The sequence below is a fragment of the Paroedura picta genome, chromosome 1 (assembly GCF_049243985.1).
Source record: "Paroedura picta isolate Pp20150507F chromosome 1, Ppicta_v3.0, whole genome shotgun sequence".
Lineage (NCBI taxonomy): Eukaryota > Metazoa > Chordata > Lepidosauria > Squamata > Gekkonidae > Paroedura > Paroedura picta.
This window is the reverse complement of record NC_135369.1, coordinates 46,085,731-46,113,583: the sequence shown is the minus strand read 5'-3', so window position 1 is coordinate 46,113,583 and position 27,853 is coordinate 46,085,731. Positions and strand designations below refer to the sequence as shown.

Sequence of the window (27,853 nt, the reverse complement as noted above, 5' to 3'; positions counted from 1 at the left end):
CTTAGAGAATGTTAAATATTTGCTTCTTTATTTTGCGGTACACAATTTCATGGACTTGTACTTGCTTCCTCAGATGCATGAAAAATCTTGGCACAGAAAAATGTTAAAAATGCAAGGAAAGCAGCATATAAATGTTTAAATCAATAATCAATAAATGTTTAAATCAATAATAATAATGACTGGGGAGGTAGGGGAGTTCTCATAGCCATCTGATATATTTCTGATAATTGTGAGACTTTTAACTTTGTTTTAAAGATTGGGGTTTTTATGGGGGTTAGATTGCTATTGTAATCCATCTTGAGTCCTTGGAGGAAGGTGGGCTATCCATTCAATAAGAATAATATTAATATATCTAATTTTCAAAATTATTTTGGGATTTGTTGACTGCCATTCACAGCAAACTGGCTCACAGCATTTTACATATAGCAGGAAGTTGTTTTTGTCAACATTCTAAAATAATAAGACCACAGTTTAAAACCCCAACCCATAATAACAAAAAAGACAGCAGCAATTTACCTAGCCAATTATCTTCCTTGGAAGGCCTCACAGATCCTGTGCTGTGGTTAAATAAGGGAGGATGCTATAAAATGGAATATGCTGGGATTCCTTGGAGGGGGTGGGGGAAGTGGTACATCCAGAGTGTGAACATCTTACTTCCGCTGCCAGTGAAATGACCTTGGCTACTAAGGATTCCCTGGCACTGTTTTTATTTTGGACAATACAGGTTCTTTGTGAAAAGTGTCCCCTGTTTTTAAGCTTAAGTTATTGTTGAGTCTTGACATATTGTCCCTAGTGACTTGGTGTAGATGGGTGATGAATTATAAATAGCCAATGTGTGTTTATTCTTTATTCCCTTGACATTGGTTTCCGTTAATTGCAAAGAGGACACTCTGCTTAGCTAAAAACTGCTGATGAGTCAGTCTGTCTCATTGGTTTCCAAATGGTATCCTGTGGAACTATTCAGGTTTCTTGAAGCTGTTAGGGGCTCATCAATGAGGATAGACAGCTTTGAAAGAAATCTAATATTATTGGACTTCTTTACAATGTGCTGCTGCAGGGAAAGTATTATCTAGAATTCATGGCATACTTTGGTTTCTTTAAAGAAATGATGAAGCCAATAAACTTTTAAAAAAAGAATTTGATTAAAAAAAAGCCAGATGGAGCTTATGGAGGATAGTTAACTATGATGACTAAATGGAACCTCTATGTTAGTGGCAGTATACCTGCACCAAGGGCTAATAACTGGAGACAGCTTTGTCCTTCTACATATATGTATGTGGGCCATTGTATGAACCTGGACACTGGAATAGATGGGTCAATGGTCTGATCCAACAGAGATTCTCTTATGTTCTTAAACAAGTCCTGACACTGGTTTGCATATGTGTCCACCATCATTTGCAGTATTTACAACTTCTGTGGCAAATATGCGGAAATTCATGTGATGTTGAAAGGATTCCTTCAAGGCAGAAAGTTTGAAAACCAACTGCCTTGCCTAGTGTTACAATGTGGTATTGGTTTACCAGCACATGTGGTGGGGATTGCTTTTAAGTCATGTATTGTTTTGTTTATTTATTTTTATTTGTTTATTTAGACTTATATACTGCCCACCCAAGTGGCTCAGGGCAGTTTACAGAGAATGTAAATTGTGTAATACAGTATAACATATCTCCATAATTGTGTCATTAACAATGCAAAACAAAGAAGTCAAGAATAACTGTATATTCATTTGTTTATATCAGCCATTCTCAACCTTTATTTGACCATGGGTTTTTTTTAGGAGCTCTTCTCAGGTTCCAGGGCCCCCTGCAATAGGCTGGCCACTTGCTCAAGGAGCTAGGCTAAAAAAAGGCCTAAGCCAAGAGTGAACTAATGGTACTCAACATACCTTGTCTTATATATATATATATAAGACAGATTCCTAGAACATTCAACCAAGAAAAGCAAGTGCATTCATTTTTTATGTTAAATGCATTGATTGACGCACACACAGAGAAACAAATTCTTTCACTTGATGAAGGTTGAACTTTCTAACAATTAAAGATATGTGACAAAAAGGGTATTTTATCAGTTCAGTTACCAGGCCCTCCATAAATCATATGCCCCCCCCCCTTGAGAATGGCTGGTTTATATAGTTATATCCCGCTTTTCTCCCCAGTGGGGATCCAAAGCAGGTTTACAACTTTGTTCTTTCTTCTTCTATGTTATTTTCACAAAAAAACCTACCCTGTCAAGTAGAAAATTAGAACATGCAGCACTTTCCCCAAGTTTTATAGCCTGTTTGGCTTTTGTTTCTGAATGATGCTACCAAATGAATGGAGAAGAAAATATTCTCTGTTTAATGGGAGGAGTTTTTTATAGCTTATATTTAGGGTTGCCAGCTGTGGGTTGGTAAATAACTGGAGATTTTGGAGCCTGGTTTATGTAGGGAGGCCAGCTTGTAGGTGATATTTGAAGGCCTCAAGCATAGGCCTGGTGGAGCAGCTCTGTCTTGCAGGACCTGCAGAACTGTTTTAAGTCCTCACTTAGGAGACTGTTCTGTTAGGCTGGCACCAGGGCTGAGAAAGCCCTGGCTGTGGTTGAGGCCAGTTTGACTTCTCTGGGGCCAGGGATCTTTAACAGGTTTTGTGCATTCTAGCATTTGTTTTTAGAGGAAGTTGTGGAGAAGGCAGCCTCACAAGTATGAAGGTCCCTGGATCCAAATTTTAAAGTATAAAAACTCAAGTTTTTTAAAAATTATCATTTATGACATTTATAAACTGGCAGGCAAATTATGTCAGTTACACCTAGGGATGGCAGCTTCCATGTGGGACCTGGGGGATCTTTTGGAATGAGAGTTTATCTCCCGACTAGAGAAAGCAATTCTCCTGGAGAAAATGGATGCTTTTGAGGGTCAACTCTATGACATTGTACTACACTGAGGTCCCTGTCCTCCCAGGCTCCATTCCCAAATATCCAGGAGTTTCCCAACCTATATCTGGCAGCTCTTTTCCTCAGTCTCCCACTTGTGGCCGGGGGGGGGGGGGGCTTACCATCCTAGTTAGACCAGTACAGTTCTTTCCAGTACAGTTTTCAGCACTGAGCTAATTCTCCATCCTTCTCATGTTGTGAGGAAACAATAGAAAGATACTAACTTATTTAAAGAGAAAACAATGATCCAATACGTGTTCGTTCTTGTCAACATCAAACTTTTGGTGGCTCTGTAGAGTTTTCAAGGCAAAAGACATTCAGAGGTGATTTGCCATTGCCTGCCTTCATATTATGTCATTGTTATTCCTTGGAGGAATCCTGTCCAAAGACTAACCACGGCTGACCCTGGTTAGCTTCCAAGATATAGACAAGATCAAGCTGGTCAGGGCTCAGGGATAAATAGCACTGGCAGATCTTCAGTTGGAGATCTTTAAAAAGCAAAATATCACACACAAAAAAAATCCACAATGTTGCGTCAACTCATTGCTTCACAGGGTGCCAATATTGCATTCAGTGCTAGAACTCCCTTATGTAAGGCAATGTTTATACAATGGATAAGGTCCTGTGTTTATCTTTGTGGCCTGCTATATATGGGAATGGGACACAGCGGGACTCCTCTTTATTCTTTTCCTCTGTGTCTTGCAGAAGACTATGAAAATCTACTCCTTGCAGAGGCACTGCTGGAGCTATGCTTGAAAGAGAACCTTGCCAAAATAAAGGATGCCATTCCACTGATGGAAAAGAATGCGCCAAAACTGAGTGATGCCAAAAAGCACTTGACTGGCATTCTAAACCGAGGGAAGCTGCTGGTAAGCATGCTCAGTGGATGTAAAACATGAATCATTAAAGATGCCACTAAATGATGTACAATTACAGGTTTCAGATACAAAATGATGGACCCCGTTAATCACAGCTGCCTCTGCTGCATTTCTTAAACAGGCCCAGTAAATATGCCATTTGTTTTCCCTCTGCAGTGTTTGTTGGGCAGGGAGAAAAATCCTTCATTGGGATTTAATATATTAAATGTGCAGCATGATTCTATAAATCTGCTTTAGCTTCAGTCAAGGAAACAGGGGGATTCATGACTCTGCATTTAAAGTAGGATCATCTGCTGTGGCCAGAAGGATCTGGCAATGGGCTTATTGTCAGACATTCTACCTCCCCTGCTTCCCTCCTGTTAGCTTACTGCAAGCAAATTTCCACATGGGAATTTTGAGCACTCCTGTGTCAGTTCTCATGCAGGCACCCTGCTGAACTGTTCAGCAGACTGATGAGAAATTACCAGGCTCCTTGAATGGCACTCTGCACAAAGAAGAATGTTGCCCAAAAACAACCTTGTAAAATAAATCCATGAAGGTTACTACCCATTTAATTGTACATACTGATGATAGGTTATCAGTATTGTTTCTCTAGGTCAAAGGGAAACAAACCTTATAAATGTTTTATTTCTAATCACACGCAGCCAGATGTTATGTGCCACAAAAGCTGAGGCTATTTTCCAGCTAGCATAAATCCCTGTGCTCCAGAATATCTCAGTTCTGGGCAATGACATCTTTAGTTTGACACAGATGAATTAAACCAAGTACCTGTGTTCTTAACTAAATATGCAAACTATGATTGCATTTACTTGGACCAGAGTTCATTGGCATACTAATGCTTCATGTGTGCCAAGTTGTGCATCCAGTAAGAGCATTTAAGCAAGATGATGGAGCTATAGAATGCTTAGAGAGCCAGTCGGATAGAGTGGTTAAGGGCAGCGGCCTCTAATCTGGAGAACTGGCTTTGATTCCCCCACTTCTCCTCCACATGAAGCCTTGGGCCAGTCACAGTTCTCTCAGAGCTCAGGTTGTCTGTTGTGGGGAGAAGAAAGGTAGGTGAATATAAGCCATTCTGAGACATTTTCGGGTAGTAAAAAAACGGGTATGAAAAATGAGCCCTTCTTCTTAAATGCATAAATGTTTTGCTCTTGGCCAACATCTCATTAAAAGGGAACCTCAGGCAAGCCTTGTGCAAGTTAGACCAAAAGCCCCTTGAGTGATGTAGAGAGGTGGAGTCATAGAATCATAGAGTGGGAAGGGACCTCCAGGGTCATCTAATCCAACCCCTTGCACCATGCAGGAACTCACAACTACCTGCCCACCCACAGTGACCCCAATTTCATGCCCAAGTGATTCCCCCCCCACACACATGCTAAAAATCTCCAGATTTCCTCAAGCCTGGCCTGGAGGAAATTCATCTATCATCCCACAGTGGTGATCAGCACTGGCACATCCCTTCCTGCCCACCCACTCATAATCTGCCAAAGTTCAGGGTTTATTTGTTATTCTCCCCCCCCCTTCTTCTTTGTGGAGACAGATGACATATCAAGAAATCAGTTTAAACCAGTCTTTAAACTGATTCTTCTAAGTGTCCAAATCTTCTAAGTATTCCCAATCATTCCTTTAGGAAATAAAAACCAGCGTTGAAGAACATACTATGTTCGGCTTAAAAAATAACAACTTGATTATATTCTCCTGCTTATGTTAAATGGCTACATTTTGGAATTGGAATAAATTCAAAATGGCAAGTACATATACAAAACACTATTCAGTTTCTGCAGTTGACTGTTATCACAGAATCTGGGGGTTTAGGGCTTTACATTGCATAGACTTTGAAAGGTAAAGTGCCTTTCAAAGGGACACTGCCTACAGCAAAGACATCCAGTAAACAATGTAGTGAATGTAAGATTATGGAACTGGAACCCAATACAAACAAAACACTGTCTAAAGGCAACCAAAATCAAAGAGAGGAGGTTACAAAGGTAGAGAACTAAAAATGAAGGTGAAATGTAGACTCCAATACTCTTACTTTACCTTCAGTGGAGGACCATAATTTCTGTGTGCAGGTATGTGTTGTTTCAAATTAAAGAGTACTCTGGGTTTATGATAGTTCAAGGTATACATCTAAGCTCATATGGGATCTGCATATTTATTGTTATTTTATTTATAATTATATTTATTAAGAAGAAGAAGAAGACCACTTCTACACTGGAGACTTTGTGCTGGGCTGCAGGCTGGAGTTTGAGCTGGGGCAGGTTGTCCACCTCTGCCTGCTCCTGCACAGGAGTGCATTTGGCCCGGTGCACTGTGTCTACTCCAGATTTGTGCTTCTGCATGGGAGCTGGGGCAGTGAAGTTTCCAGAGCAGAAATTGTCTAAGAGAAGAGCTGTTTTTTATACTCTGCTTTCACTACCTGAAGGAATCTCAAAGCAGCTTACAAACACTTTCCCTTCCTCTCCCCACGACACTCTGTGAAGTTTGTTGGGCTGAGAGAGCTCTAACAGAATTGTTCTGCAAGAACAGCTCTGAGAGAACTGTGTCTAGTCCAAGGTCACCCAGTTGGCTGCACTTGGTGAAGTGGGGAAACCTGGTTCTCCAGATTAGAGGCCACTGATCAGGCCATCACTAAACCATACTGGGACTCAGTTTGGTTTACAATAGAGGTAAAACATATAAAATTAGTAAAGGTAAAGGTATCCCCTGTGCAAGCACTGGGTCATGTCTGGGGTGACGCCCTCTAGCGTTTTCTTGGCAGACTCAATACGGGGTGGTTTGCTAGTGCCTTCCCCAGTCATTACTGTTCATCCCCCAGCAAGCTGGATACTCATTTTACCAACCTCAGAAGGATGGAAGACTGAGTCAACCTTGAGCCGGCTGCTGGGATTGAACTCCCAGCCTCATGGGCAGAGCTTTCAGACAGCTGCCTTACCACTCTGCGCCACAAGAGGCTCTTGTAAAATTAGTACAAAAATATAAATTTAGATAAATACATTAAATTATATTAAACATTAAACATTAAACCTTCAACCATTTTCCTATCATTGGAGAGAAAGTGGGTGCTCTTAAGATCGTCTGTTGAGTTGGTTGGTGGGTTTTGACAGAGAGGACAATAGATCAGTTTGGTTTTTAGTTTTTTGGGGCCTCAACCATAGCTCTGTCTTACAAGTCCTGCGGAATTGCTCGAGATCCCTCTGGGCTCTGATCTTAGTTGGCAGAGTATTCCACGAGGCAGGCCCCAGGCCCAAAGAGACCTTGGCTCTGGTTGAGGCCAGTCTGATCTCTTTTGGGGCCAGGATGTTTTGATAGAGATGCTTTAATTCTGTTTAACCTTCACAACATAATTCATTCCAGCCGAAAGTTATGACAGAAGCAATGCTGATCCTAGCCAAGCTCCATTACATCGAAGGCTCTTACCGGGACGCGATCAGCATGTATGCCAAAGCTGGTCTTGAAGATATCTCAATTGTACAGAAGCCCTTGTATCTGCTGCGTATCCTAACAGAAGCTTTTGTTATCAAAGGTAATGGGGATGCATATATTTGCTGGACTTCATTCTTTGCCTCATGGTGTAGTGGTAATTTACAAACCAGCTTGCATTAATCCTGTGCTCTGCCCTTTTGGAGGTTGAAGGATATTTTGAGATGGATTTGAAGGGGAGCTAACTTTGTTTTAAGCACTTCTGAAAATTCTATTAATACTGCTGTATACATATGCAGAATCTTAATCTGTAAATTGCACAAATGTTTTGTTACAAGAACTATGAAAACAATGGTGCAGATGAGCAAATTTGGTGTAATAGATACAGTTTAGGCTCCACTGAAATCCATGGACAGGTTACTTCGTCTTTGTCTCATTAATTTCAAAGGGACCTTAGTATGGCTCACCTTATGTTGGCTGAAGCTGGAGATTCCCATCAATAAAGCACACGGCTCATGAAATGTCAAGTTGAAAAATATAAGAATTTTGAAGAGGGTAAGGAAAAAAACCCAGCCGTTAGATAAGGTGATAGTAGGTGGCCTTAAGTCTTTATTAGAATTTGAAAGCTGCTTCATAAATTCCATTTGGACTTTGGAAAGAATTGTCAATTGTGTTATATTTATGAAAGCTGATCACTTAGGACATCATTATTTTGTCTTTATAATACATCTAGGCTGCGGCTAGGAAATAATCAGGCACAATTCCTGATGTAATTCCTAAATAATAATAGTACTATTATTTTTAGAGTTAAAATACATTATTCCAGTAATACGTGCAACACCCCTGTGAGTGAAGCCATTGATACAATCATCTCCATATTATAGGTTGAGGCATAAAGAACAGTATTTTTGTTAAGACTGTCTTTTGATTTCATCATGGAGGGAAATTTGATCAAGGACTTTTCTGGCCCACCAATCATATATTTAGGTCCTTTCAAGAAAATAGTCATATCGGTGTGCAGTAAAACAGTTAGATTTGAGTCCGTGCTGGAGAAGACTCTTGCGAGTCCCTTGGACTGCAAGGCGAAGAAACCGGTCAGTCCTAGAGGAGATCAGCCCTGACTGCTCCTTAGAAGGCCAGATCCTGAAGATGAAACTCAAATACTTTGGCCACCTCATGAGAAGGAAGGACTCCTTGGAGAAGAGCCTAATGCTGGGAGCCATCGAGGGCAAAAGAAGAAGGGGACGGCAGAGAATGAGGTGGCTGGATGGAGTCACTGAAGCAGTCGGTGCGAGCTTAAATGGACTCCGGGGAATGGTAGAGGACAGGAAGGCCTGAAGGATCATTGCCCATGGATTTGTGATGGGTTAGACATGACTTTGCACCTAACAACAACAACAGCAAGGTCAATTTCAGAATATTCACTTACGTTGTCTCATTTCCTATGGCAACAGTTGTTTTACTGCAGACACTAAAAACTATTTTATAAGACACTGGAATTCCGATCCTTTTCTATTATCCCATGTCAAAAAACACGTACTTTGGTAGCTCAAAACCAATTTCAGAGTAAGGGTTCTAGCCTTCTAGTGGGATCTGGGGATCCCCTGGAATTACAGTTCATCTCCAGATTACAGAATTCAATTCTCCTGGAGAAAATGGCTGCTTTGGAGTAGACTCTGAGGCATTGTATTTCATTGAGGTCCTTCCCAGATTCTACCCACAAACCTTCATTCTGGATCTGTTAATACTGGCTGTATATCAAGAAGAAAAATTCACAGTCACAGTAGTTCTGCAGTGGAATTCTGCCTGGGGCATGGGCTCACCCTTGTTGGTGGTCTTCAAGCAGTGGCTGGACACGTACTTATCCTGGATGCTTTAGGCCGACCCTGCTTTGAGCAGGGGGTTGGACTAGATGGCCTGTATGGCCCCTTCCAACTCTATGATTCTATGATCCCTACTCTCCCATCCCCTGCCAGTGGCAAGGGCAGACACAACAACCCACTCAACAGGACCAAATAAATCTTTTTACTGTGAATAAATAATGCAGAGAAGAAAGTTAATCAAATTGTTGAAAACCAGTGGTAACTTTAGAGTAGCTAAAGACCAAACTAAATCTGACAGATTCATCTCTGATGTTTCTTTCCCACTCAACTATAAAACAGGGGTAGAGGGAGCCTTATTTCATAAAAGTAGCGTGAGACACAGGGTGCTGAATACCCCATTTCCTGTTACTCGGCTGCTCACAAGCTTTTTTCCGAGGTACTTTTCTGATTTCCACCCAAGAGAGATAAAGGTACTGGAGGAGAGAGGGTTCTCTATCCTTCCCCTGCATGCTCCTATTGTCTTCAGACCTTGATTTGTGTGCCAATAAAACAATGGCATGAAAAGAAAGAGGAATCTGCCTGCCTCCCCTGCATCTATGTTAGCCCCTGGGTCTGCTTTAATCCAGACCACCATTCACATTGTGTTGAGAAGAAAACCACTGGGGAGGAGGGGGGGAATATAGGAACAGCTATTTGCAGCCAGCAGAGAATGAGGTGGCTGGATGGAGTCACTGAAGCAGTAGGTGTAAACTTAAATGGACTCCGGGGAATGGTAGAGGACAGGAAAGCCTGGAGGATCATTGTCCACGGGGTCGCGCTGGGTCGGACACGACTTCGCACCTAACAACAACAAAGGACCTTAGAGACCAACAAGTGTTTCAGAGTATAAACTTTTAAATAGGATTGCCAGGTCCCTCTTGGCAACCAGCAGGGGATAGGGGGAACTTACTGGGAGCAGCGGGGAGGCTCATCCGACATGCAGCAATGTGTAGACGTCACTGACCCATGATTCGAAAGTGACGCCATCACTTCCAGGATGTCAGGGTAATGCTCTAGTACAGTGGTCCCCAACCTTTTTATCACTGGGGACCAGTCAACACTTGACAATTTTACTGAGGCCCTGGGGGGATAGTCTTTTGCCGAGGGACGTCGGAGGCTGAGCCCCTGCTCCACTTGCTTACCCGCCGGCGCCCCTGACTTCCCGCCGCCCGCTGGAGGGCACTGTCAGCAGCATCTGCGCAGTGCCACGCTGAGATGGAGCCCCAGCCATGGCGGCCTCTGGAGAACCATAAAGGTTTTACTCACCAGTTTGGTGTAGTGGTTAGGACTTCTAATCTGGCATGCCAGGTTCGATTCTGCACTCCCCCACATGCAACCATCTGGGTGACCTTGGGCTCGCCACGGCACTGATAAAACTGTTCTGACCGAGCACTCTCTCAGCCTCACCCACCCTACAGGGTGTCTGTTGTGGGGAGAGGAATGGGAAGGCGACTGTAAGCTGCTTTGAGCATCCTTCGGGTAGGGAAAAGCGGCATATAAGAACCAACTCTTCTTCTTCTTCTACATACAAGGGCATAATCTCAATTACCCCGACATGATGACATCACTTCCAAATCACATGGACAGTAGTGTAGATATGTTGCTGCACATCAGATCTGCTTCTTTTTTGAGACAACCCACCCCATTGGATGTATAGCGGGGCAGTGTGGCCTGGTAGCAAAGGACTCCCATCTCCACTGGGTGGTGGTGGTCTGGCAACCCTATTTTCAAGAGTCTAAGCTCCCTTCATCAAACATAGTAGGGTAGATCTCCACTTCTACTCTACAGTGTCTGACCCTGAAACTTTTGTTGGTCTCTAAGTTGCTATTGGATTCAAATCTAACTGTTCTTAGACCCAGTGGTACATCACCACTATACCTGCAGTTATCATTCATATATGATGTAATTTGTACTTAGGAATTAATTTATTGGGAGTGGAGAATAATGTAGGAAGTGATCCTGAGAATGAGCTGTGGTCAAGTATCTCTTCATGTGATGCTACATGGTCTGGTCTCGAACAGAACTCTATATGAATGGAAAACAGTAGGTCATCTAATTACCTCCTCCCCATCTAGCAAATTCTATACTTTGCCCTGCCTTTTCTTGTTTTGGAGAGGAAGCTCAACCTGATATTTTACCTGAATTTATCTCTCTGTAATTTTAACCATTGCCTCTCATTCCTTCTCTTGGGAATAGAGCTGAACAATTGCTCTCCTCCCATTTCTTTGGACACCGTTTGTAAATATTTGAAGCTCTCTGCATAATGCTTTATTCTAGGCTGTAGGTAGTGAACCTTTTCAGCTGTCTTCCTTATGATTTGTAATTGGATGCCATTACCCTTATAAGTTCTGATTCATTTCTGGCTTTGTGGGGGGAAAATACTTCAGGCAATAGATGGTGGCTTCAGATAGTATGGAGGGGGAGCGGTACTAATGCTTCCTCATTCTTGAAAATGATGTTTCTTCATGCAGCCTAAAATGACACCCACTTTTTTCTCAAGTTGCTAGAGCCACTAACCTTTCTCAGAAATGTTTAGCCACTTGCTTTAAGCATTGGAGTCTTCTTTTCTGTGCATAATACTTCCTTTGCTTCCACTTCAGACATCTTGGTTAAAAATATTCTCTCCAGTGTACATAATTTTGGAGAGGATCTGGGTGGTAAGTGTGCAAGGAGGGGTGTTGTTCGACTACTTCACTGGAGAAACTTTTTAAAAAGCCTCGTGATCTTCGTTTTCTGTTTTGCTTTCAGTGCTTTTTAGAGTCGTTGCTAAAATATTGCTCTCTATCTACTGCTTTTCTACTCTTTTCAGCATGCCCACCAGCTTATTAGGTGAATGAGAGCTGTGTGATGATCAGATACCTTCAACTGGTATGTAAAGATCAAAGCTGAAATCTACAAATATCACAATGCTCCACTGGTACACTGACTTGGTTGTGTTTTCATCTCAAACCATCACAGCTTCCCGCTTTTAATGTGCTAGCTACATAGTCCTGCTCTGCTAGCTTTCAGGGCGTGTGTTGGGGTCTGGTGAGCCTCTGTGGTTGCAAGTTCCTTTCACAGAGTTCGGTCTGAAGCAGCATCACACCTTCTAAGCCTGCTAACAGAGAAAGGTAGGATGCTGCTTAGAATGGCACTCTCGAGCTCTTGATTATGAAACTGTTCTAATCTAAAGTAGAATTAGGTGTGGCCATTGCAGCAGACCAGGCCATTCCCACCCACTTCTTCTAGATAGTTATGAAATATATGCTCTTGTGTACAGAAAGTAATATGAGAATCGCCCTTTGAGCTTAGTGTCTAGTTGGCTCAACTTAGGCCGGCAGCAGACAATTGTGCTTGAAATGATGGGACAGGGCCATTGTTTCCTATGAGATACACACCTATTTTTTGTGTGCCAATGTTGACTCTGAACAAGGAGGCTTTGCAGTTTATGAAGCACCTAAATAAAACCCCTGTAAAGCCTTAAAGGGGTGAATGGGCACACTTCTGTCAGTAATGCATATTTCTATCATACTGTCTTCAACTCTCTGGAGAAGAAAAAAAAAAGTCATCTGTCTCCAGACTTACTTGCAGTCTTAACTGAAATTGGTCTGATGGAGGGATTTGGTCTATATAAAAATCTCTTGGCTGGTTTAAGGAATGTTAATATATTGTGCCTTTAATATTTTTCTTTAAAAAAACCCAACTATTGTGCTGTCCCTGTGCTCCTTTTGGATTTCTCAGCTTAATGCAGCCTTTCTCAACTTCTTTTACCATTGAGAAACTCCTGAAGCATTATTCAGGCTTTGAGAAACCCCAGAAGTGGCATAATCATAGAGAATATGGTTAGGAAGCATGGGAAAAGGTGTCAAAAGGACCATATATGGTCATATCACTTGTTAAATGTTTAACAAATTTTTAAAATATATACAAAATTAATTAATTTCCACCCATTTGGGAAACCCTTCCAGGGCCATCAAGAAACCCCAGGCTTCATGAAACCCTGGTTGAGAAAGCCTGGCTTAATGGATCATAAGCGTGTAATAATCTCTTCTACAATAAGTCATAAAATGTGTAATAACATTTGTTTAGCTGGGAGATTTTTGTAAATGGAGTAGATTCAACAACTGCCAATTCCTAGCTGCTGGATTCCTAGATTTCTGCTGAAATACCTGAATTTAGTTGCTTTGTGTGAAATTAGCTGCAGGTTATGCCCAACTAATGCCAGCACAGCAACAGATGAAAATATTGTCAGGTAGCAAAGCCCATTGCCTTATCTACCCTATTAGAATGGTATCTAGTGTGGACAAAATTTTATGCTATGTATATTGAACCTGGTTTAATGCCTGTTGATAGGGATGCCAGCCTGTAGGTAGGATCTGGGGATCCACTGGAATTAATGGTCATCTCCGGACTATAGATCTCAGTTTTCTGATTGCTTCGGACAGTGGACTCCATGGTATTATACTCAACTGCCCTCTCCAGACTCCACTCCCAAATCTCCTGGAGCCAGCTTGGTGTGGTGGTTAAGAGCAACAGCCTCTAATTTGATTCTCTGTTCCTTAACATACAGCCGGCTGGGTGACCTTGGGTCACTGTTCTTTCAGAGCTCTGTCAGCCTCAAGCATCACATATGGTGTCTGTTGTGGGGAGAAGAAGCAATTGTAAGCTGCTTTGAGATACTTCTGTGTACCCCAAACCAGCTCTTCTTTCTCCTAACCCAGATCTGACAACCCTCCCCCACCCCCATCTTCTGCTGGTGGCCAGGGAGGACAAACAACCTGAACTGTTGAGCTTGTCTAGAAGAAGAATTTGTTTCCACATTAGCCTAGTTTTCTCCTTAATGCCAGGTTAATCAGTATAGGGACTGATAAGTGAATTATATCCATGGACAACAGATTTCTTGGACTGGCTTTTGTTGCCTGTTCTGAAGACCCCGACATCTCTTAGGGAGCTGACCAGGGAAGCAAACAAGTGTTGCAAAAAACAGCTGATCTCTAGGGAGAGACACAGGTGTTTTAGGCTGTTATAGATAGAAAGTTCCTTAAACAGTTTGGTTTATTAATGTGACTCAAGCTATAGTGTTGGCAAGACCTTAATTTAGGTGTCTAAGGATGTGGTAAAACCATTTCCTTTCTGGTAGCTACAGGAGGAGGAGGAATTGGTTCTTATATGCCACTTTTCTCTACCTGAATGAGTCTCAAAGTGTCTTAAAATCCCCTTCCCTTCCTCTCCCCACAACAGACACCCTGTGAGGGAGGTGAGGCTGAGAGAGCCCTGATATTACTGCTGTCAGAACCGCTTTATCAGTGCTGTGGCGAGCCCAAGGTTACCCAGCTGGCTGCATGTGGAAGAGGAGCGGGGAATCAAACCTGGCTTCCCAGATTAGAAGTCCGTGCTCCTAACCACTACACCAAGCTGGCTCTCTACAGAGAGCTAAACTTCTTCCAGATGACCTGAAGGAAAGAGGAAAGATGCTTGGTTATGAGCAATTGTCCCTGTTACGTTGTGTAAGGGGCTTTCCCTCTTTCCTTCATGTTAGCTTCCATTTTCTGTCAAGCTTCATTGTGACAACTTTAGGCAAGGGGGTGGGGTTTCCATCCATAGCCATCTTTTTGTTTCTTGGTTTCTCCTGCTACTGATTCCCATGCCAAGAGCTCTAATAATGAGAACCAGCTGAAAATGCATCTCAAAGATGGTGAAATGCTCTCTTAGGCCCATGTGGCCCACAGGATACAGTTTATACTCCTCTGTACCCAGGAATAAATAGCAGGTTGCTTCAGGAGTATCAGGATGTGGTGGAGGCCAGGGATTGCAAAGGCCTGGTCTAGATACGCAGCTGAAGTGGTGGTAGAACCTTGTGCTACTGCATGCTTAGGCCAGGCCTAAGTTCAGCCAGATGCAGGAAAGGAGTCCATGAATCCTTAAAGGCAAATTCAAGTGCTTTTCTGAACCTCTGAACCACAGTTTCTTGAGTGTAAAGAGGAGAAGGGACTCCCTATTTGCTTGTTGTTTCTTTTTTGCTGTTTACAGAAGGCAGAAGTATTATTTTGTGCCTATATGTCATGTGATTGGGCAGAAGGAGAATTCATATGGATCCATAGAGAGGAGATAGCAAAGAATGTCTGTGGTTATGTTCTGGTGTGACTCAAAGGACAATCTAATTTGCACTGGACACTGTTCATGATTTCAGCCAATTATTTTTGTTCTTTTCCTGCTCTTGAAACCACAGTGAAGTGCGATATCAGACCACACCTGTCAGTGTTTTCATTTGCACATTACTTTTCCTAACTGCATATATGTGGAACTCTGGTTATGATTTTTGTGTGTGTGACAATCTGAGATGATGGCTTATATGAATCACTGTCTGTACCCAGACAGCTATTAATTATCATTTTAAAATGTATATGCTGCCTCTCGCCACCAAGCAAGAGGCATTAACAACAGCTAAAATATTAACAAACATCAGTTATACCTGATGAAAAGCTAAACAGAAGAGTTCTGCTTTTCAGGCCTTGTGGAACTTAGATAAGTCCTGCAGGGCCCATATACTGTCTGACAGCTGGGGCTACTGGGATGGGGCCACCGTAAAGAAGGCTCATCCTGGTAGATGCCAGTGAACATCCTGGAGACCAGGCACTGCAAGCAGGTTGCAGGTTGAAGAACAAAACTTTTGGGAAGGAAGTACATATCAGAAAAGTTGGTACACCATGTATGAAGGTCCCAGGCTGTTTAGAGCTTTTAAGGTAATGGCCAACATCTTGAAGTTGAACCACAACTCAATCAGCAGCCAGTGAAGCTATTTCAAGACAGGATAGATATGAACTTGCCAAGGAGAACCTATCAATAATCTTGCCACTGCATTCTGAACTGCCAATAATTTCCACAGAGCTACCTGCTGGGCTGGAGAAATCACACAAAGGATTCTGGAATCCATCTGGATCTATGAGTCTCTGCAGGCAAGCATAAATTTGGGTAGTGATAAAGATGGGTAGCAAAACTCAAATGGACCGTCAGAAGGAAATGATCTAACCATGGCACTGGCTCAATGTGAACTGACTTATCTAAATCCACACCTACACAGAAGATTAAATCCAGCATGTGGCCTGCTTTATGTGTGGGAGTCGAATCAACCTGGGAGAGACCTAATGCCACCATGCCAGACATAAAGCGAAGCAGCTCCAGTGAGAATGGTGTTTGCATGGATAATAACACCTCCAGAGCCACCAGATGGGGGAAGTGCAATTCCCAGTCAGAGTTTGCCTCTGCCATCTTCAGCAGAGTATCTGGGTATGCTGGGTGGACTGTAAACCAATAATCCAGCCAGCTTCCCCTGACGCTCCACATTAGTCTCCCGCATTGAATGCTAGTTAGCTCTGGGATGGGGATCCTCCAGAAGGAAGAACCACCTTGCATAAGAATTGCAGTTCCACCATTCTGTCTTTGAGGTTGGCGTAGGACCAAGAAACTGGGCAGAGCCAGCTGAGAGAAACTGTCTCACTCCCCCTCAGCATGATAATATCCCAAAGTGCACTGCTTTTATTATGTATTGAACAGGCATTGCACAACATCAAGGATGAAGAGGAAGTTACCAAAGATACCATATGACCAACATAACTAACATGAATTCAGACCTGCTCTGCAAGGCTCAGTCAATGGGCTGCAACCCTTTGTGTACTACCATGGCATGCTCCGATAGTGTGGCTATAGGCTAGTGGTACAGGCTTTATAGTGCCTGCAGGGGGCTTTCTGGAATGAGGGCTATGCTTGGTAGAAGTCAGCTTTTTGTGAAGCAGCAATAAATGGAGGATCTTTTCCTTTGTGATACCATCTCTGTGAGCTGTATGCTTATATCCACACTGAGCAGGCATGATAGAAGAAGTGTGTGATTGAATGGGGGGGGGGAGTGAAAGAAGCTCAAGTGGCTTGGAAACTGAAAAAGTTGGTAACAGGCAAAAGAGACACTAGAAGAAATGGATACTGAGCGGTTGCATATGGAAGCTTGGGAAGTTGCATAGAGATGGAAGAAGACAGTGATGCAAGAGTGCTCTACATTATGAATATGTGTCTGTCCTACATTTTAAAAATAACACCAACATTCTGCATCCAACATTATATACATGGAATATGTGAAACAAACAAAGAAACAAAAAACAAACAAAAAATCCCCCAACAATGACAACAATCAGTAAACACCCTGAATTATCTGACCAGGATCAGCTATACTTGTTTGAATGGTATTCACATAATGGTACCAGTACACAGCCAATTTAGAACAGTAGTATGGGCAAAAGACAAATCTCCATCCCAGGGTGGTTGCAGACAAAATGGCTTTTGGATCTGGCTGCTTTCTGAAATGTTTTGCCCTGTTAATCCTCTGAGAATCCAGAGAAGATTTCAAGTCTGTCTGCCTGACCACTAGAACAACCACCTTAGATCCCTTCTCGCTTCAGAGATGACACTAGGTATTCTCCTTGTGCTTTCAAGCCTATTGTGCTGGGCTTAAGAACTAGAAGCTTGCTTTTCTGCTTAAGGAACAGTGTGCACTGTGATCACAGAAGCAGAATTCATGCAGGCTTTCTGTTGACAGCAGAAACTATTATAATGGCATTCATTCAAGGGATAGAGGGAGTATCCTTTAGCTGCAGTTTCAGGAAAAGGAGACATGGACAGGTGAATGGATATATAAGGCCTTGTGTGGGAAACTCTGGGCTGTGTGTACATATACTCTCTCAGCTATACAGAAAAATGTATAACATGGGAAGGGTAGGTGGAGGTAACATAATATGATCCATTAGTAAGGACCTGTTTTGTTTTATTTTTAGTTAGGCTTTAATACGTTATTATTGCTGTTCTCACAGGATTGTCCCTGGAGCGCTCCCCCAATTCTGTTGCTTCCCGGACACGGCTGTCAGAAAGGGAGGAGGAAGTCATGGCTTCTTTTGAAAAGGCCTGTGTGCTTGCTCAAGTATACTTACAAGAACTTGAGAAGGCAAGTGGAAACTTACTTGAAATGTCCCTTTGTACTTCCTGAAATGGGGGGGGGGATTACTTCAGGGTTCCTGCAAATGTGGATATTGAAGAGAAAAAGAATCTTTTTTCCTCATTGCTATCATTTAATTTTTCTGTCCTCTAGTCACTAGCGTACTGCTGTAGCTGCATCCACACAACAAGTATTCTCTGTTATTCATTAATGGCTGCTGCAAATGTAGAGGTATTCCCTAAGATTGCTGGCACAAGGCTGGAAACCAGTGGGAGGTTCACTGTGGGCCGTGGCCTCCTCACTGGCAATGTACTAATGTTGCTGGACACAACAGCATTGCTTCTCATGAGCCCGGGAGGGACATCACTGTCAATGTTCTATCATATGGCACCAGTCTCCATGGTGCCAGCATCAATGGACACGATGACATCACTTGTGATGTGACTTAGAAGTGCCACCATTGCATCTTCGGCTATGCCCTAGAATCCCCCCCCTTCATCTTTTTTCTCCCACTGCTCAGCTAAGTGGTGTGTGTGTGTGTGGGGGTATAGCAAGTGTGTGGGGGGTCTCTCACCAAAGTAGCATTCGCATTTGCAATGCAGTGTTTACATAGGAGGGGTTTTTTTTGGCATATTTCCCCTCATCAACCGCTATTTTTCCTATTCCTTTCTCCCCTCTGCATGGAGAGAAGGCTTTTTGACAGATTTTGAAGAGAGAGAAAACACACCCTGGTAATTGCTATGTTGTAATGCTATAGGAATTGCCATTTTTTTAAAGACTGGCTAAAACTATGTCCTTTCCCGAAAAAAGAAAAGATCATTGTAAAGCAAGTTTGAAAAAGAGCAGACCGCAGATGGGGAGGATGTAGGAAAGGGAACAATTAGCGGCTGCTTTTATATAAATGCTGCAAATATTTGTACTCCAGATTAAAGGTGAAATAGAGAAAACCTGTATGTGGATTCACTGGTATTCATGTTTCATTATTGGACTCCTATGTATTGATTTAGTAAATTCCTTCAGCACACATGGATTTTCACCATTTTCTTCTTTCATGGGCACTGTGAGATAAGTTAGGCTGACAGGTGACAACTGTAACAAGATCAGCACCTCAGCTTAGTGTCGATGTGAATGAAACCCTGCCAGTGAGAATTTGCATAACTAAAACTGAAAAAATGTCCACATATTCTCTTCTGCAATGTATTCTTTACTGGATTTAGAGATTATGGACAAAGTATAAAAATGTTAAATCTGGCAAGTCCTATTATTGCATCAATGCTTTAGAATGAGATCTTAATTCTGAAGAAGTCTCCTGCAATGTCACTTTTCAGAACCACAATTATTGAGAATTCCAAAAGTAATGGTAACTTTTGAAAAAATCATACCACATTCCAAATCTCTGAAGTTTCTTTTCGGGTCTGTTTCATGGAGATTCTAATTGTCATTTACAGATAATAAATTCAAATTCAAAAAACCTTTAATGGCATATTTAAAAACGTTTCTATGAAACTAAGTAGTTGTTCATTAATAATACATAATGATTACAAAGTTTTAAGATAAAACAAATGAAGTAAAAATGATAACCAATTACACATTCCTCCATCGAATGCTCAGTAATCAGTAATTCACACCAACTATAAATGCCCATGGATTAGAATTATTTCTTGCTTAGCTGATTATGTCTTATAAACATGTGGTGCTGTCGTCTAACCTGCCTGCTTGTGATGTGTCAAGGCAAACAGTACTCATCAGGCCTGTATGGTAGCCAGTAAGATACTTGACAGTCCTGGTTTTGTTTTTGACAGTCCTCACCAGGCAGCAAAATAGGATGTAGTCAAGACTTTGGTGGGCCATTTGTCTCTGTGAGACACAAACTGGGCTGAGCTGTAGCTTATAGCCAGAAGTGTGAGAAATGTTTCTGATAAATGCAGGCATTTTCTCTGATCAACACCTGTGAAAGAAGTACAAAAATGGACAAGGCAATGAAATAAAATGGATCAGCACAATTTCCCATTTCTTTCTTGGTTTGTTCCATTTCCCAGCTACGAGATATTTCCTCTGTCCTTTTCATGATTAAAAACAAGATACAATTTTTCAGATAGCTGTGTTTGAGAGATCATTATGTAATTTATGTATTTAGTAGAATGTATCTATTGTTGGGTGTGCTATGTCATATTATCTGTTCTTGTCTCTATATTATTTTAAAATCCATTTTTATATTTTATATATATAAACAATATACAATTGCTGTTAATTACTATTCATTTGTAGCAATAATGACTCATTTTCTCCTCTACCTACTAGAATTTCAGCAACATACATTCAAGAGGCATCAAAGGTGGTCATGCATCATCTATGGACTTTGAACTTCCTTACTTCTTGGAAGCAGCCCTTCAGAGCTCCTATGTGGCTAACTTAAAAAGAGGGTAGGTGAATACAATTTGTTAAAAATTCCAAATGATTGATGTGGCGTTACATAACAGGTTTGCAAGACTGACGCATGGGTCCGCTGTGTGAAAACAAGTAGTAGGCAAACCAAGTTCAACTTTGAACTGCTGTGATATTGCACATTTATATAAAACTGCCAGTATGCCTATTGATCCTATGGTTTAGGCCATAGTCAACCTGTGGTCCTCCACATTTGCTGGCAGGGGCTCATGGGAATTGTAGTCCATGAACATATGGAGGACCACAGGTCTCCAACTTTTTGGCACATGGGGGCCACATTAGCATGCCCAGTGCCAAAGAGGGCCACATCTTAAACCAAAATGTAACAAAATTATTAACCTACTTATTTAGATCAAAAGTAAAATTTCAAAAGTAAATGAAGAAATGTTAACTTTAATGCGATCTATTTTGGAACAATATTTTACTGTGGAATCCTTTTATTTTGCTACACATGCTTACCTGTGGCTGTTTTCTGTTAGCCAAGGCATTGATGTCCAAGTCAAGATTTGTGACAGACGTTCTTAAAATGTCTGAGATGATCACTGGCTTGCATATAGTTCCATCTGAAAAAAGTTAAAGGGACAGAATGAACAGCAGTAGATGGTGCTTCTTGAGACAGGAAGAACAGTATGGGTCTGAGGGAAAATGCCCTGAGGGTGATAGCAGAAAGCAAGCCGATTGGAGGTCCTCAGGTTGCAGACCCCTGGTCTAGATCAACTTGAGAGGGTTGTCACTAAATTATCTTTTTTGGGTGGATTGTTTTATGCCTGCAAAAGGGAGCTCCTCCGCCAGGCATTTGGTTGAGGTCGACCAAACCACCGCTTCCAGTTGGTCCTCAAGCCCCCCCCCCTCTACAACCAACACTAATCGGTTGCCCACAGGGTCCAGTAAGAGTTGAGCTGAGGCTCTCACAATTTCTATTTTATGGTGTTATTGTTATGATCTTGTTTAGTTATTATTGTTATAATATTACTGCTGTTACTGTTACCTGTTACCATGTGTTAATTGTATCCTTCCCTGTTTTCTGTAAACTGCCCTGAGCCCTCGGGGACGGTGGTATATAAATAAACAAACAAACAAACAAACAAACAAAAAATTGTAAATAAAATAGTCATTATTATTAGGGCTTCTTTTATTAGTTTTTAAATTATGATACAACAAATCAGCAATAAGGACTATTGCTTGAGGAGATTGCAATGAAAAGTTATTATCCAGCTTAAAAGTTTAGCACTTTAAAGATCCATTGAGTTTTGTGATATAGTTAAGCACGTGCATTACTCTATTCTAGTGCAAGTGGTGGCACTTACAAGGTGTTAGCTTTGATCGGGTTACGTCCTGAATTTTAATAGTGGCAGAGGAATGAACACAATTGTACATATTTCAGCTCTTTCTTACTTGTGGGTGAAGAGTAAGGAAGTCAATGGGTTTATGGAATTAGTGGGTTATGAGAAGGGGAAAAGAGAGAGGTGGTGCCACACGTATTCTAGAAAGGATTTGTGGCAAGAAAGAATGGTTGGAGACAGCAAAGAGGACATTTGGGAGATACAGAATAGAAAGTCACAAACAGAAGGGAATTTTTTTTACTAAAGACATAGGTTTCCTCCTTTGAAAAAGGCCATCAGAACAATCCTCTTCAGTTTCATGGCATAATTGACCCATCTACTACATAACTAACTCTTTAATATAACATGGAACTGGATCCTATGCATGCATAGAAGAAGATTCCATTGTATTCAACTGTGGGCATGGGGTGAAGCCCAAGTCTACTTAATCCTTAGAAGAAATGTCACCTTGGGAACCTGTGTTAGAAGAAAGACAATCCTGCTCCCAGTTATACCAATGTAAATTTGACTACTTATTTTGTTTGGTTTTCGTTACAAAATGCAGTGTCAGACTTTTGACTTTATCAGCCACTAGAGGGCAGAAATAGAACTCTTAATAAACTATGTACCTAAATTTGTTAATTGGGGGATGGTTTCTTCATCATGTTCATCAGTATATGAGAGGAACTTCATTTAAAACTCACTTTTCTCTTTCAGTGGGGTTGAAGTCATCCAAAGGTGGTTAAGGAAGAGAACTTATGCATCATTTCTCTGAGCCCTGTGCAAATTTTCACATTTTCCATTGACTATAAATGCTACCCTTTCTTGATGACAGCCCATAACTATGGAAACTGTTTTCCAGAAATAACATGGAAAGCTCCAGCCCTTTTCGCTTTCCATATGTGGTGCAAAACATGTCTTTTCCATCTGGCATTTGGGTAACCTGCAGCAGTTCTGTTTTGTTAGTAGTAGCTCTTAGGCCTATGTTGACATGTATTGCATTGTCTTACCTTTCATACCCATTTTTATTGATTGTCTGTTGAATATGCTTATGGATTTTGTGAACCACTTTGGGGAAATATAATAAAATATAATAAAATAAAAAAAAACAATATAATAAAATTATAAATAAGTAAAATTTATATGTACAACCTTGTGAGTCATGGCAGGATAATTATGTGTTAAAATGATATAAATGCACACAATCATGGTATCAGGACTTGCTGCTTGGATCCTCTGGGATGTGGTAAAATATATCCTTCCCAATCACATGGTTGCTTCTGTGCATTAACAGTGGAATGTGAAAGTCTTAAAGCTGATGTACTTCTAACAGAAGAATTTGTTACAAACCATGATGCAATTTCCAGGTCATCCACAAAAATAGTGTGAGATTACTTATTCTAATTCTAGCTAGTCCTGAATCTAGATGTATAAAGGCAGCCTGCAACATCTTGGATACTTTTAAAGATATCTATGATTGTAGCATACAAACTAATTTAATGTTTTAGGAATGGGAGCAAGATTGAGTTGGGGGGAGGGGGGAGAGAGAAAAGCTTGCAGTTCCAAGGCCTGAGTTTTAGACATTTTCTAGATTAAACTTTACCCAAGCAAGAGTATTTGTCAGGGTTACTGTTTCAGACCTTATAATAACTAATGTTACTGTTGCCCTTGACAATGAAGAAGAAGAGTTGGTTCTTATATGCTGCTTTTCCCTACCCAAAGGAGTCTCAAAGTGGCTTACAGTCGTCTTCCCTTTCCTCTCCCCACAACAGACACCCTGTGAGGTAGGTGAGGCTGAGAGAGCCCTGATATCAGTGCTCGGTTAGAGCAGTTTTATCAGTGCTGTGGTGAGCCCAAGGTCACCCAGCTGGATGCATGTGGGGGAGTGCAGAATTGAACCTGGCATGCCAGATTAGAAGTCCGCACTCCTAACCACTACACCAAACTGGCTCTCAATGCTATATATGGTCTAAATCCAGTTTTCTTTAGATGAATGTTTCTGTGGTATACATGGTGGATGTTCAAGATTAGGTTGTTAAAGAAGTGGTTGCTGGCCTGATTTAAATGTGATGCTAGCAAGGCAGATACCCCACTCCCAATTCACCAATCTCTGCTTTGAAATGGACCTTGGTTGCTGCTAGCAAGCCACAAAGGACCTTCCTCACTTCCTTCCTCGTTTGGCACGTACGCTTACATCTCTACGCCATGTGTACATATGGCAAGTAGATGTTATTGGCCCTAGATCCCTGGCATCTGCACTGTGTGTTTACTTGGAATGAAGGAAATGTGTGAAGCTGCTTCAGATGCATCTATGCCATTTGCATAGATTATAAAATGAAAAGGCACTTAGAGACGATGCAGTCATTTGAAGAAGCAGTTGTCTTATGTAAAAATAGGATCAGTGGAAACCTTCCAAATGTCCTCTGTGTTCATCAGAGATCTTCTCATAGGACACCATCTGGAGTGAAGCTCCTGAGAATCTGTCTTTCAAAGGTCTTATTGAATTGTTTTGTTGTCATTAGCCCAACTTGAAAGCGTCATTATCACTCACCCAATTTGATTATAATTAGTATTTTATATGTCAGAGATTTTCTTCTTCCTTCCTTCCTGCCTCCCTTCCTTATTCAGAGTTTCCCATCAAATCAATCTTGCCTTTACGTATTTTGCCTCTGCCTTTCCCTTAGCAACATCGTGAAAGGAATGAGAGACCTCCGAGATTTATTAAGGACCACGGAAACAAAAGCTACTCAGAGCTTCAGAATGGTAAGATTGATTGGGAGAAGTCATGGCCATTCTTTTGGGAGATGGGAAGACGATTTTATCTGGGTCTTCTTCGTTTTTGCACAGATATGTCCTTTAAAAACAAATCCTTGCCGTATATTGTGAGTGGCCTAATTTGATCTGAGAAATAAAAATAAATCTGTTTTGTAGTTTTGTATTAGATTACTGATTAACAGGGAATCAAATTGAATTGGATGCTGGCAAATGCCAGGTGTACTGTTTGTCTTCCATGGGAGAATAGTTTTCAAACTGGGAGATGAAATATATTTATTACTGACCTCCCAGCCTCATGTAAAACTTGCTGTTTGGGGGTCTGAATCTGTCTTGCTGTGATAAAGATATAGATCTACGTGAAGGTTTTGATTCTGGAGAGCCACGGAATAATTGTAGAGATAGAATCTGAAAGGAGTGGTAGAGGTTGTAGACCATTTTTTTAAGACTGCCTCTTCCTCCTCCTGGATCTATTTTGTATAAGAAGTTTGAGCTGAAATCGGTCCAGTTTATCTTAGATATTCCGTACCCCACATCTCTTTTCTCCAAAACCCTTTCTAATAAGGCTTATGCATACATAGCAAGTGGTGCAAATCGGTAAAAGATTTAGAATAAATTATGAAAAGTGAAAAGGCATATGTAAGTTATAATGTTATAATGTAAGTTATAATGTTCTGTGTAAACCGCCCAGAGCTGCAAAGAAATGGGCGGTATAGAAATCTAAATAAATAAATAAATAAATAAATAAATAAATAAATAAATAAATAAATAAATATTTGTTTAAGCTGCATAAACTATATGGGTTGCAGAATTCACCATTTCTTGAGGAAGAATTTTGTACAGAATGAGAATTCCCCTGTTAAGTTCTTGGTACCTCCAGCCGAATAGCAAGTGCTGGGGAAGCCTTTTCTTTGCCAGTGACCCTTGCTGCCAGTTAGGCAGGCAATATTGATCAAGGTGGGCCAGAGTCTGCTTTGCTTCATCTGCTTTGTACCATTCCCAGCTTCAGTAATGCAACTGTAGTGGGAACATGGAAAAATTGGGAGAACAGTAGGCTTGGGGAGGTGAACAGTGCTGGATGGCTCTTTTACTCTTCAAATAGGCATCACTCTCTCTGCTTGCCATTTGTCATATCTATTTTAGCTTGAATGAGCTAAACTGGGAGAAAAAGTTGGTCCCACTTCCCACCTCCACATGATCTCCAGCTCATTTGCATGGTGCCTATGCGCATAGGATGTGTCTGCACATACATCCCCTCTGCATATATGCTCAGGAAAACTGCTTTGCAAATGTTGTCAATCACAAGAACGGCAGGTATGTATGGGCCCTTCTTCTGTGCATAGGAACTGTGCTTATGAGCAGGCAGTCACATAGAAGTGACAGGGATCCAGCATGTTGATGCCCTCTCTCCCACTCTCTGCATTCAGTCAGTTTGCAGCAGGAAGGCCCATGTATACAGAGCTACTACTAAGTGTGATGCAACAATAATCTGATTTAGTAGTGCTGTTCACATATTACAGTGAGTGCGCATACATCTTGCATGTACACATCTGTTCTTGGTACAAAGACCTGTGTCCTCCAGTGTATTGTTTAGAATGGGCAGCTAGACTTGCAAACCCATGCAATATTAGCATGTCACCCATCAACACTTTCCAGATTAGGAATCTTTGGTGGGCCAAGAGAGCCCTTGTCTAGTAGAGACTGGGCATATGCATAATCCATCAGTGTCTCATTAGTCCCCATTGATAATGTGGGTGCATTGCTTGGAACACTCTTTAATATTCAACTTAAATGAAAAGTATTTGATGTTGCTAAGTTGGTCAAGTTACATCTTTATCTCTCCAAGATAAAGATAATGTATGCATCTAATATAGGCCTTTATTTGAGGCTTTCCAACAACCAACAAAAAAATTCCCAAAGCAACTTATAAAAAAAGAAGAAAGCATTGTACTTAACATCATCAGTGGGCATAATGGCTGGCTGTGGAATGGTTTGGGAGGCCAGGCTTCTGAAGGTTGGTAGAGTTCAGGGAGCCACCTGCAGTTGTGTCAGAAGGCTAGTGTGATGGTCTGCATTTTATAAGTGCTATGTAAACAGGTCATAGAATGTGAAGGGTTAATTCCTCAGAGAGCATTGAGTAATGGGCTGTTCTAAGAGATCTGATTGATCAGTTGAGCAGAGAAAGATTTGAGAGCTGAATGCTGAGGGGAAGGGGTTTAGTATTGACAAGGTTTGTGTTTAGCCCTGATGGGAACCAGTTTAAGACAGACAGAGTACTAGGAGGGTTGGCAAGAGGAGTAGGTGTTAGGTGAAGAATCCCATTCAGGCCAGACAAGGGGTAGATCTTCTAGAAAGAAAAGAATTTCCCTATCCAGTTAAAACAGGGATATAACTCTGAAGAATAAAGAGATCCTTGGTCTCATATATTTAGAAACTGCCCTTTAAATTCTGACCTTTCCCCTCTCCATTGAATAAAATGTTTTGTTTTGTTTTGAACTTAAAAAAACCTGGAATATCATTTTAAAAGCCTGGAGTGCCATTTCAGTGGTTTAAGTTAAAGGGGGAATCTCAACCCTTCCCTCAGCTTCCTGGGTAGAACCAGCAGCAAAATTTCATACTGTGACAGGGTGGTACAGCCATAGTTCAGAAAAGAAGAAAATTGATAAATAGGGCTGCTCAGTATTAAAGGGTGAGAAAAACAGAGGTATCTTGCCTCTGAGAGAGGGAAGTTAGCTAGGACATTATAGCTAGCATAGAGCTAGAGAAGATGACTGGGAGGAATAAATGTGGTGGCTATGCCTCAGTGGTAGAAATTTGCTTGAACAAGAACCATAGCCACAGATAAGCCTTAACTTGCCTACATGACAACAGTTAGAGCAGGCATATGTGGAAACCATGTCCAAATTAAAGAAAGCAACTCTATGAATCTGCAGTGTATCATATATTGTAGTGACTTATGGGATCAAATGGAGTTCTTAATCATGAAGGCAAAAGTGCCTTTCCAGGTTTGTTAATGTGTCCCCCCCCCAATTCTTTTCTAGGCAGCTGCCAAACAGCTGGCAGAACTTCTCCTCCATTCACTGAGTGAAGATTGTTACTGGAGCCCCTTGTCTGATCCTCTCCCTGAGTTAATGAACAAAGAAGATAACTCTTATATTTGTGCAACCCTGCGCAGAAGACTGCAACTACACACTGGAGATAAGTGCGTATGCTGCTTTCATTTAGTCATTAATGCCCAGAGGGGACACCCCCCCCAATCTATCTATAATCAACTAATTGCATGTCACCAGC

At 41.4% G+C, this 27,853-nt stretch overlaps 1 protein-coding gene across 8 annotated transcripts in view; it reads left to right on the top strand.

The window, feature by feature from the left end:
- TTC7A (tetratricopeptide repeat domain 7A) overlaps positions 1-27,853 on the top strand; it is a 198,468-nt gene that overhangs the window by 8,101 nt on the left and 162,514 nt on the right. For 7 of the 8 annotated variants that reach the window (XM_077336987.1, XM_077336959.1, XM_077337005.1 and 4 more), the window contains exons 2-7: positions 3,613-3,776; positions 7,137-7,305; positions 17,902-18,032; positions 20,325-20,446; positions 24,475-24,553; positions 27,604-27,764. In XM_077336987.1, the coding sequence (XP_077193102.1) occupies positions 3,613-3,776; positions 7,137-7,305; positions 17,902-18,032; positions 20,325-20,446; positions 24,475-24,553; positions 27,604-27,764 (826 nt within the window). Of the gene's footprint in view, positions 1-3,612; positions 3,777-7,136; positions 7,306-11,874; positions 11,933-17,901; positions 18,033-20,324; positions 20,447-24,474; positions 24,554-27,603; positions 27,765-27,853 lie in introns of those variants that run through there. The other variant, XM_077337014.1, reaches the window with a different exon arrangement.